The 12,452-nt window shown below is 46.9% G+C and overlaps 1 protein-coding gene across 6 annotated transcripts; it reads right to left on the minus strand.

Moving 5' to 3' along the window:
* Positions 1-891: 891 nt before the first annotated feature.
* LOC142465619 (RNA-binding protein 4B-like) lies at positions 892-12,397 on the minus strand. 6 transcript variants are annotated; one of them, XM_075569721.1, is made up of 4 exons: positions 12,319-12,397; positions 7,498-7,920; positions 4,246-4,874; positions 2,142-2,279 (listed from the first exon to the last, which is right to left on the minus strand). In XM_075569721.1, the coding sequence occupies exons 2-3, from the start codon at positions 7,907-7,909 to the stop codon at positions 4,255-4,257; spliced, it is 1,032 nt and encodes a 343-aa protein (XP_075425836.1). In that variant the 5' UTR covers positions 7,910-7,920; positions 12,319-12,397; the 3' UTR covers positions 2,142-2,279; positions 4,246-4,254. The 6 variants fall into 6 exon arrangements, 5 of the variants coding, with proteins under 5 accessions (XP_075425837.1, XP_075425836.1, XP_075425840.1 ...); XR_012787934.1 differs by lacking the exons at positions 2,142-2,279; positions 4,246-4,874 and adding exons at positions 2,287-3,513; positions 5,806-6,001; XM_075569722.1 differs by lacking the exon at positions 4,246-4,874 and having other exon boundaries at positions 892-2,279.
* Between the last annotated feature and the right edge of the window lie 55 nt (positions 12,398-12,452).

Consider the following 12,452-nt stretch of genomic DNA (forward strand, 5'->3'; position numbering starts at 1 on the left):
CGAACACTTATTTATTTCTCTTTCCTAGCCATATCACCTTGTTACAATCGCTGAAATCCTTTTTTTGCAGGGTAAGAGATGCTTTGGGTGTAAGGTGCACCCCCAGCAATGTATACGATCTTTACATGGCAACGCTAGTTTCTGGGCTGTATATGGAAGGCTTCCAATTTGTAAAAATTAATATTGAATTTTGCAATTCACCAAACATTTCAATTTCTCTCCAGTCAGTTATAAGTGGATTTGTTAACATAAGCATAATGTCGTCTGCAGACAGCTAACTTGTCAGTATGTGTACCCACCTGGATTCCGGATTTATCTGCATTAGATGTGAAGCTTTCGGCTAGTTCGATAACTAGTGCGAATATTAATAGGGACATAAGACCCCTCCCTGGCTTGTGCCGTTCCAATGAAGGGTGCCAACAGAGCCACTAACCCAAACCGTGGGTGGCTCGTGTAACGCGTTGGAATAAATTGGAAGAGTAAAGGCGCGCGTGCGCGCAGTCACATGTTCGGTCCTGACAGGCTGAAGGTGTTTGAGCAGGGACAATGAAGGTACCGGCCCTCCTGGTGACCATGCCACTGGAGTGCCTTGGTCATTGCTTATGTTCATATAAAGCTCTGATATGTTACAAACATTTCCCCAAGTCCAAAACAAAATCTCATTGAAGTGGTATGTTTAACAGAGCAGGATGCACGGCTCACTGCAGGTTTTTAAACCCACAAACTGAAATAAGATTAATTTCTCAGCAGCGATGACAAGATTGAAATACTATGGTTTATTACCAACATAATTTAAGCTTTTCAGCAGCAGAAAGCAAGAGTTTATATACTATAGCTACCTTAGCAGCAAACGTGAATATTTTCATCTTTATAGCAAGAAAGATAAAATCACACTTTACAATGAATGCTTTATTTAGGAAACAGATGATCACAAATTAGCAGGTATAACCAATTATAGATAAGACATTTGTTACGGGCTAGGACACCCGCGGGAAGAAATCTGTGCCCCCCTAAATAAATGACCCCTTACACAGCAATCTATACATGAAACTGAAAACCTTTAACAGTATGTTGCTTAATGGATGTTCCAAAGTTGACTTTGCTCGGTAAATGGTCTGTTTGGAAGAAATGTCAAAGTACAAAATAAAATTATATATTTTCTCTGGGGCATATTAAAAAATGTCTGCCATTAGGATTTCCTTAAAACAGTTTCACAACTCTGCGCGAATCTGTGCGACACGGGGATTGTTGCTGCTTCCCCCCCCCCCCCCCCCCCCTTAGGCTAGATCCGATCTCCTAACCGGTAGTCAACAAAATCAGCGTGCTGTATATTTTGGGGTATTCATGGGAACTTGTATAGTGAGGCTCTGAGGGCAAATAAACCTAACAAATCCTAACAGAACATTTCCCTTTCAGTACGTCACATGGGACTATATCCCTCCGAATCAATTTTCTTTTTCCACTATGTATACCGGAAGTCTCCACAATAAAGATCACCCTATCTTATAAACAGAATACAACCCCTCAGATTGATAGATTATATATATATCGATGTGCCTGCACGTACACATCGGGCGCCCGCTAGCAGAAACGTAGCACAGTTCACCACTCTACTTACAGCCATTATGACTTCCTGAACACTGGGGTATTTACAGAACCGGAAACTCTGTGGCGAGACTGGAGTCGTATTGCCGGAAAGACCTCATTTCATAAAATAATAATTAAAAGAACTTAAAACGATGCCGTTGTGAAATATATTGTTTTAACAGAACCTATGTTTCTCATCAAGCAGAAAATATTGCTGCTCCTTTTCTATCCTATAAAACCTAAATGTCATTGAATTCGGGTTTTAATCTTCGTTTCACAATAGTAAGGATAGATCTTGATTTACGCAGAGGAGGGAAATATATACGTTAAAAAATACGTATATAAAATATTAAGGAAAAAGTCAGATATGCAACACGTAATAGACGAATACAAGCTGTATAGAAATCACAAATGTTTTTGGATTACAAAAAATAGATTGTTGATCGCGCTATAATGAACCTAATTTGGTTAACCGACTTAAGTTGTGAGATATTAAGGGTCAGTCAGTAACAACTCCCCCCAAAAAAAAAACAAATTAAAAAAAAAAACAAGCATCATTGTTCAAATTCGGAGACGTCCGCTAACAAGAAAACTAAAGCTACTCGTGGGACGGCGTGCAATTTCCAAGAGCGGAGGTAACATTTTATCCCGAACGCAACCGGAGACCGCGCGGGAGCCCGAAAATATCTTACCTAAAACACAAAAAAGGCATCATGATAATTAAGATTTGGCTCATAATATTGCATTTATTTCATACATAATCAAAGAGAACACTATGCTTTTGTCTAACTTTTTGTGCATAGGTGTGCGTGTGTGCGCAAAGAATTAAAAAAATACAAGATAGTAATGTATTTAAAATTGCAATAAAATATAACAGGACAGAGCTGTGAATAAATTGCACACGTCAGTATAGATGTGAGCCACGTGTCTGACTAAGGGAAAGTGTTACCGGAAAGTCCTCCCTTAAGGTGTCAGCGCACACGTTTTAGCCCATTATCAAAGGTTTATTATTGGCGTTGTTTACATATCTTCAGTGTTATTTGGTGTGTGTTATTGCACTTTCTATACTGATTTGTGCACTTTATTCAGGATTATTGTTTTAATTGATTGCATATTTATTTAAATATGCGACTATTTTGCATCTGTCTCAGTTGCTTGGACTTTAAAGATAATCAGTAGTATGAATTTGCCGTATAACTCTATAGCTCTGATCAGTGCGGCTTTGGGATTGCAGTGTGTAATGATTAATCTGCAGCATGGCTTTTTACGGGGCACTTGGATCTATGTTTGCAAATCTATTACACAGAACATATCAGACGGTAAAAAAAGTTACTATGAGTGCGTGCCCTTATTTCACCGCAGATTCACTGTGTGCTTACATGTGGTTCAGGCTTTAAAGGGTCAGTCCCACAGAGCGGACACACAAAGAAATACAATTATTTTATCAGCCAGCTAGTTAGAACCAATCACCATTAAGTTGCAATGTTCCTGATTGGCTTCCGATGTAAAAGAGAAGTTACAGTTCCCCTCTGCATGTCTAGTTGTGCAATATTTCTGTTTCCCTGCTCACTGATTGTTTTAACTGGGTAATTTCTTCCAAAAAAGAAAATGAATTTGGCTGCTACCCCCGTCTATTAGTGACATTATTAGGCTTGAAAGAAGATCAGAGCCATGTGGACACTACCGCCAGCTTTGGGCCTTGTTAAATAAAATGAATCTGCTTTAACGGTAAAACATCGAGCTCACGTTCATGAGAAGTCATATTTAGGGGGAACTGCACCTCAGTTCTACAGCTGTTTCATTTGAGCCCTATCTGCTAATTATTGTTCAAATAAAAAGAGAAAGAGGCGCAGATCCACAATTTCCTTCTATAGTTGTACCGCAAAATAGGTAAAGATTACACAACCCCTCCAAACCGTTAGGTTTCTATGGAGACATTAAAAGAAAAATATATTTTAAAATACCAATACGGATTAAAGAATAGTGTAAATTAAACATTTAATTAATGTAACCCATTATTGTAATTAGTTCACTATTGTCCCAGGAGGGACCGACCCTTTAAAACGCCTGTGAACGTGCAAAGGAAGGAAGGTCACTTACCTGTGACTAAGGGGATAGCGGTTACACTCACTGCCATGGAAATTCAAATGATTTCAGATCTTTGTATGAGGTTTATACCGACAAATATTTGGAATGTCTAAACAATCTTTTCCAAGGCTTCCTTCCCAATACCCCTTTCCTCCCGTGTGATTCTTTTCCCATGGCTTTCCCTGCTAAGCACATCTTCATTTACATAATGCCGAGAATCTCTATAAACTAACAATGTACAGGCTGTGCTGTATAATGATGCAGAGTATCTCTCAGACCCCTGGAAATGAAACCACTGCGCTGTAGAATAATACCGAGTATCCAATTCCCTCGGTTTATGATTAAAGTATTTGCTGTGGGGACAGCTCCCTATGGTCTTAAATAAGCTTGGGAAAGTGGGCAAAACCTCCCTAACACGGTAAGGCCGCTGCACGAGTTAAAACGGGAGACCCGGGATGAAAGATACGCCGGAAGAGCATGAGAAAGGTAGAAGAGAAAGGGGGGGAGTTGAGAAGTGGAATTAACAAAGCAAAGAAACCTCTCCCCCCGCCCCCCAAATAGGCCGCTCACCTCCTCAGTTTAGTAATACCGCGCCCGATCAGAGTAGGCTTCCCGGCCGTAGCGAGAGGCGTCGTAGAGGGAGCCGCGGGGCGCGGGAGAGAGGCGGCGCTCCGCACGGTATCCTTCCATGCTGGAGGAGGTGGAGGAGGCGCGACGTAAGGGGCTTCGCTCCCGCGAGTAATAGGAGTTGGGCAGCGGGGGTGGAGGGGGCAGCAGATGCCTCTCGTATGGATACCCCTCTATGCGCTCCCTGTAGGCCACGGAAACTGCGGCCGGGGGAGGGGGGAGAGGGGGCATGCGGCGCTCCGCGTAGGGATCGTAGGTGGAGCAGGGCCGCACGCGGTAACGCTGGTAGTAGTCGACGATGCTGCAGCGCTCCCGCTCGTCGTAGTACACGCGCTCCGCGTAGGATGTAGAGTAGGAGGCGGCCGCCGGGTTGGCGCTCATGGGAGCGTAGGGGTCAGCATAAGGGTCAGGGGGGTAGGCTGCGCCCTGCTCCAGCTCCTGGGCCAGGTGGTCTAAGGGGCACTGTTTGGACCAGTGGCCCTCCTTCCCGCAGCGGTAGCAGCGGCTCTTGTCACCCATCCCGGGCGTGGTGCGCAGACGACTCGTGGACAGTTGGACGTGCATCCGTTTGCCTTCAAGAGAGCACACGCGACAAGGGTTGATGGAGGTTGTGGGAGGGGAGTTTCCCCCATCTCACGCTGCGCTGTATATTAATAACGAGTATCTAGAGCAAGCCGAGCCAGAGTATCTCTAAACACTAATAATGTAATAATGTACTACGCTACATAATGATGCCGAATATCTCTATACACTGATGAACAACCTGCGCTGTATAATGCCGATCTATATATTGATAATGAAGACTGCGCTATATAATATTGATCATCTCTATACACGAATAATGAACACACCGCGATGTATAATGATGCCACGTATCGCTATACACTGGTAGTGAACTTGCCGCGCTCTGTAATGATGCGGAGTATCTCTATACGCTGGTAATGAACACGCCGCGCTGTATAATGATGCTGAGTATCTCTACACGCTGGTACTGAACACACGCCACGCTGTATAATGAACACCCTGTATAAGGATACTGAGCATCTCTAGCCACGGAACACGCCACGCTGTACCGGAGTACACTTTCCTAGCAGTCTGTGAAGGAACATGCTAAAGGGACATCAGACGACAAACGTTTATCTACATTTCTTCCCACAATCATTTCTAATGGAAAGACTTGGAAAGGTTATTACCAATAGCCTGCACTCACGCCCCACATTATTTTGGGTGGGGGGAAATAGGTGCAAATAACTTAGTTTATATCGGTTCTGAAAAATAAACAGGGAAGAAAGAAATGATGTTTTCCATGTAACAGAAGAGGAAATCACAATCTGTAAACATATGCGAGTGGGTTTGTAGTGCGATAGGTTCAATGTCTTGCTGCGTTACTTGTGCTCGGCTTCGTTTTCTATCCCCCTGTATGTAGGTAGCTGGGAATCTATGGAGCTGAACCGCATTCATGTCGGCCACCCCGGGAAAACAAAATGGCAGAATAAATCTCACGTGTTACGCCGGCAGGAATTAAATGCGTTCGTACAGGAGGCACTTTCCCAAGAACGAGGGGTCTCCAGGGCAGGACTGCTGCTTTACAAAGGATATTTATATAGGGGATACGTCCAACAGGTTAGGCCCTAGAAAGGGTGCTGATTCTGGTGGAATGGGAGTGGACCACTGCTGGTTACTTCCCATTACGACACTGCTGGAAATGTGACATTAAGGTATTTAATTTGCTTTGCTCTGGATCGACAGAACTATAAAATATATGACAAGAATCTCATCCAATTACTATCTGACACAGTTAGGCGGCGCTTATAGTGCCGTCGCCGTCAGGCTGCGGTCGCTGGAAAAAACAAATTGACTTGACTTCCAGGGGTCGCGACCAAGCCGTCGCTCCGCCACGTCGCTTACTATAAGCGCACGCGACGGCGGCAATGCATTTGTTTTGCCGCGACGTCACCGGCACTATAAGCGCAGCCATTGACTATGTACACATGCCTTTTACCAACCTAATCCAATGCTAATTATGTATGTAAAAAAATGGAAAAATATGCTTTTATATTATACATAAAACGTTGTGTATCCACATTAGTGTACATGTAAATGATGTATGCAAGTCATAAAAGCATGTATGCACACAAGTATTAACACGTACACCAATATAACCTAAACACATTCGTATACTTACGTGGGTAGATGTGTCCTATACATATACACACAATAAATATAAACATCTGCGTACACATGTATAAATCAAAGCATTGCAGGGCGCTCTGGCAGATAAGGGGTTACAGACAGCAATTGCCCAGCAGATGGGCGATTAATAAAAACCCCTAACTTCTGGGGGGGGGGGGGGGGGGGGGAAGAGACGGCTGCTGGGGTGGGGGGGAGAAACGGCTGCTGGGGTGGGGGGGAGAGACGGATGCTGGGGTGGGGGGGGAGAGACGGATGCTGGGGTGGGGGGGAGAGACGGATGCTGGGGTGGGGGGGGGGGAGAGACGGATGCTGGGGTGGGGGGGGGGGAGAGACGGATGCTGGGGTGGGGAGAAACATGCTGGGATGGGAGAGATGGATGCTGGGGGGGGGGGGGGAAGAGACGGCTGCTGGGGGGAGGGGAGAGACGGCTGCTGGAGGGGGAGGGGAGAGACGGCTGCTGGGAGGGGGAAGAAAGATACTTTTCCCACAGCGGCACTTACCAACCGTCGTGGCCAAGCACTGCCACCTACTGCACGTATTCCCTCACCTGCTGTCTCTGTAAATCTCCCATCATTCCACTTACGATTATAAACTCAGGGATTTCCTTTCATAGTCTGATTTTATGTCAGTTACAACTCAATGTATTGTCTATTGAAAAGTAATGGGCACATTGGAGGTACTTAAGTACCTAAATAAGATGTATACAAATGTCTGTCTAGAGATGTGACCTCCAGAACTAGACAGACCAGCAGAAGAGGTCTGACCAGGGAGTATCTCATCACCAACATTTCTATGCCCTGGTGGGGATGTGACCTCCTAACCTGAACGCAGGACTTTACATGAGGACAGGCTAACCTTTTTGTGTCCGCATGGGAGGTGTAATATGGAGAACTGTACAGAGGTTTTGATGACATCTCCTTGCAATGCATACCTCTCGCTGCCCTGCGCCTTATCTACTGCCTAGTAACCGCGGTGCTCCACTCTACCCCTGACTGGTTTCACCTTTGAACTCCATGTTGTCCAGATTCCTGACAGCTTCCAAAGCATCATCTGCCCGCTCCATGTGGACAAAGGCATAGTCCTTGACGATGTCACACTCCATGACGTGGCCGTACTCCTCAAACTTGGCTCTCAGATCCTGGTTGGTGCAGCCGCTGCTGAGGTTGCCCACGTGCAGCTTTGTAGGGGCCTTGGACTTTCCCTTGCTGGTTTCCACATTGATGGCAACCCCATGCAGCTTGTAGTGATGTAGGTTGCGTACAGCCTCATCCGCCGACTTCCTTTCCTCCATGTGGACAAAGCCATAGTTCTTGATGATGTCGCACTCGGACACACGACCAAACTGCTCAAATAGGGACTTGAGCTCCACCTGGGTCGCCTCAGGGGGCAGGTTACCTACGAACAGCTTCACCATGTTTGCAGGAGCTGAGAAAAAAGAAGGAGATAGGTTTTACAAGCGCTCAATGTATTTTGGTTTTATTTTCACAAGGTCCAACACTTGCAGTAAAGTGTGCACATGGCAACCTGCGCTGTCTATTTTTACTTGCCCACTTACCAGGAAGCACAGAGATGTTTTCAATGCAGACAAATATTTATTAGTGAAGCAGTCTGATCCAGAGCTTCTGAGATGCAATGAATATGCAATGTGATCTTACAGAAGTTTCAACTGTCCCCAGGTGACACTAAATGATCTAGCAGCAGAGATACTCCTAAGGCTAAGGACCCGCTGCACGCGTCCGCACGGCTGCCTTGCTTGCCGGCGGCACGTGCAATTCACTGCACCGCGATGCAATTCACTGCATCTGCGGTGAATTTTTCCCGGCGCGGGGGGCATGGCCAAAACGGGTGGGGGGCGCGGCCATGACGTGAGGGGGCGGGACTGCCCCACAGCGCAGCACTGCAGCCCCCCTCCACACCCTTCACCCCATGGCACCCTCGGCCCCATGGGCACCCTCACACACACAGGCACCTCACACACACACGCACACGCACACGCACACTCACACGCACACGCACACTGACACACACACGTGACGCGACACTCGCCGAAATCACAAGCTCCTTGTAGCTCAGGCTGGCTGATGCGTCACAGCACGCAGTCAGCCACGCCGGAAGGAGCCAGCGGGGAACTCAAGATCAGAGGCAAGCAGCTGGTGGTCCGCGGCCGCAGCGGGACCAAAGCCTAACACTGGGGACAGCACGGCTAAAGAAACTCACTCTGAAATTAGAACGTATAAAAACCTTGCTTTTATCAAACGTCCCCCATCTAATATCCCCCGCACAGAGAGCAATCTACCACTGAGAGCATAACATCAGGTGGTTTTTATTATAAGTACCCGCTTTTCAATTGCAGTTTAATTTAATTGTAGAGTAGCTATTGCAAGTTAATTGATCCATCAGCTCAAATGTATATACAGTGACCCCATAGAGATACAAGATTCTGACTCCTGAAGCCGACCCAGGCAAAACACGTAGAGCGACATCTGAGCAGCGGCTATGTCAGCGAGACAGAGACGTGACCTGAAGTCGCGGGACCCAGAGGAGCCGCAGACAGCAACTCGGCTCTCACAGAGACCGCCAGGACTAGAGCCTCGAACGGCGGCGCTGACCGCGGGACTCCGGTCTCCTTCGTTCATTTATAATTGTATATGTGCATCATCGATGTGCAAAACATGAGCACACATTTTTAGGTCTATATAGAATGTTCTAGACCAGGGGTGTGAAAGATAAAATTCCGGGGTATAGCATGAGGCCTGTGCAACTATCAAATCCCCCCTCTCACTCAATTCCTCACTTTTAAAGATTTACACTTCTGCCCCTCCTTAGGCTGCGACCCCGCTGCGCGCGGCCGCGGGCCACCAGCTCCTTTCCTCCAGTCTGAAGGTCCCCGCTGGCTCCTACAGACATGGCTGTTCATGGTCCCAAGGCTCAACAAAGTACCCGGACGTTCCTCTTCTCTTACCGTGCACCACAAAACTGGAACAACCTAACAGAGACTCTCACATCCACCACCAGTTTAAGTTCTTTCAAATCTAAGGCTGTCTCACATTTTAATCTGGTCTGTAACTGTTTCATTCGCCCATAATATATATTATCTCTAACAGTGCATAGCTGAGACCCGGTGTTGCCCGGGATGTAATGTTCCTGCTCTCCTCTCTCTCTCTCCCTGTCTCCCCCCTCTCTCCCTGTCTCCCCCCTCTCTCTTCTCCTGTCTACCCCCTCTCTCTTCCCGTCTCCCCCCTCTCTGTTTGTCCCCCGTTCCCATCAATCCAGCTCCCCCCCCCTTTACAGGTCCGGTCCCTCCCCCCCCCATTTTACGAGTCCGGTCCCCCGACCCCTTTCCAGCTCCGTTCCCCCCTCCTTTACAGCTTCATGTGTTGTGGTGTGTGTCCCTTCCGCCCCCCCTCTGCTTTTTCCTCTGCCCTGTCGCGAAGGGGGGTGGGTGGTGGTTGTTGATACCTGCTCGCGCTCCCGGCCTGGCCGCTGGTCCGGCCGGGGGGGTCGATACCTGCTGGCACCGCCGCGGGTGGGGGTGGTGGTTGTGGTGACAGCTGCTGGCGCTACACGTCTTCCCGGCCGCGGGGGGTGGGGGGGTGAGGGAGTGGCCTATGGGTGGTGAGAGTCCCCCGCTGTGTCCCAGGCGCTCGCTCCGCTCCTACGCCGACTGTAGCGGCGCCGGGGCTGGTGTGTGTGTGGCCCGTCACTCCGCCTCAGGCCAATGAGAGGTGTGCGGGGGCGGCCGGGCCAAGGGAGCAATCTCATTGGCCTGAGGGACACAGGCCATGCAGACATACAGTGCTTTCAGAAATATATAGTAGATACCCTGCTCATTTATGTAACTATTTGTAACCATGTATTATTTGTCTTAACTCTGTGCCCAGGACATACTTGAAAACGAGAGGTAACTCTCAATGTATTACTTCCTGGTAAAATATTTTATAAATAAATTGCAGACGCACTTACCAGAACGCCCTCCTACTGTCTCTGTATGCTCCTCCTACCAATTAGATTGTAAGCTCTTTGGAGCAGGGATTCCTTTTCCTAAACGTTACTTTTATGTCTGATTAATTATTTGGTATTTATATGATTGTCACGTATATTACTGCTGTGAAGCGCCAAGTACATTAATGGCGCTATATAAATAAAGGCATACATACTATCCTTACCATGTCTCCGGCGTCAAATGACGCAGCGTCAAGGTAACGCCAGAGACATGGTAAAGAAGATGGGGGTGCGAGCAGGGAGGGAAGCACAGCGGGGAAAGATTGCCCACCCGTTCTAAACCATCAACACTATTTTCTGTCATTTTCTTTACCCCAAGAACCACTAGATCTACCGACATCTAACTACCCCTTATCCCTAATAGCCTGTTAGCGTATATTTCGTCCTGTACACACACACAGGGCTAGACAAATCCATTCGCCTACACACCACTCGCGAGATCATTTGGATATGCTAGAGCAGCGGTGCGCAAACTTTTTGAGCTACGGCCCCCTTCCTGGGAGCCGCAGCATTCGTGCCCCCCCCCCCTACAATGTCTCCTTGTCAAATGACGTCACGGGTCATGTGATTTGGTCATGGTCAGGTCATTTGCTGCGTGTTGCCATGGCGACGCATCCCCGAAGACCCAGCTGGCAGCAGGTGAGTTACAGAGGCCTCACCTGGCATTTAATTGAAATGCCGTGGGGAAGAGAGGGGCCTCTGTAACCGCCCGCCCCCCAGTTTGCACACCGCTGTGCTAGAGTGCTTTCTTTGGGCTTGTGTTTGTGACACACGCACACACACGCACGCACACGCGCGCGCACACACACACACACACACCACTGTCTGTTGGAAGAACACAAGAGATTTATTTTGAAGATTGTACATTTGTGCCTCTGGGACCTTGTTCAATAACAGCGAGGAAAGTTCTCAAGGGAGGGGCGGCAATGCGTTCAAAATTAACCTGCTGTATTCTTGCATCAGACCCGTGAGTACCCGGGTACATACATGTATAAAACAGAAACAACGCCCACTTCCCTCGATTATTAGGAAAATATATACATACATTTATTTAACACAATACACAAAACATTAAATCTGAATGACGTTTGTCAAAAATCGGCCTCCAGCTCCTTTCATTTACTCAAAACGTTGCTCAGGTTTTATTTTCTGTATTTTATGATGCTGAATAAATGGATCTTTATATTTTCCTAATTCTGGAGTGAAGCACATTTGTTCAGTTATATATATATATATATAAATCCGGAGAGGTGAACACGGACTGTCCTGGGTGCACCCATTCAACAGCTACAGTCCTATCTGATTATCTACATCTTCAGAAATGCTTTCACCAAATGTAAGTGTTGAGAGAATATATATATACACACACACACACACACACACACACACACACACACACACACACACACACACACACACACCGAGATTTGACAATAACATACAAATATGGCCAAACTGATACAAAAGTTAACAAGGGTCCTGCTCATATGAGAGAATATATACTGTATACACACAAAATACAACTTAAAACATTATTTTGTATCTGTTTGCATTATGTGAAATTAGGGATGTTAAACTTGTTTCAAGGGGGGGGTTATATACATACACACTATGCGTGTATATATAATAGAAGTTACAAATATAATTGATATGCCGTATACAGCCTACGGGTTGGAAGGAGTTTACCCGGTAGGAAAATGAGACGGTATATAGATTTAGAATATGTACGTGAATATGTCCAACGCATCTCATTCATTATGAAAGCTATATACATATATGCTTAGTTCCCGGTACCGTCCCCCCCCCCAGCCGCTTTCTCACCTTCCTTCTCTCTCCACAACGACGTCGAAAAATGGCGACCAACTGCCGCAGCGCAGGAGCATTAGGTGCGGGAGGCGGGGTCAACACACCGGCACTGCTGATTGGACAGCGGAGGTGGAGTCCTGCTCGTTAAT

The sequence above is a fragment of the Ascaphus truei genome, chromosome 14, assembly GCF_040206685.1.
Source record: "Ascaphus truei isolate aAscTru1 chromosome 14, aAscTru1.hap1, whole genome shotgun sequence".
In the NCBI taxonomy this organism is placed as follows: Eukaryota; Metazoa; Chordata; class Amphibia; order Anura; family Ascaphidae; genus Ascaphus; species Ascaphus truei.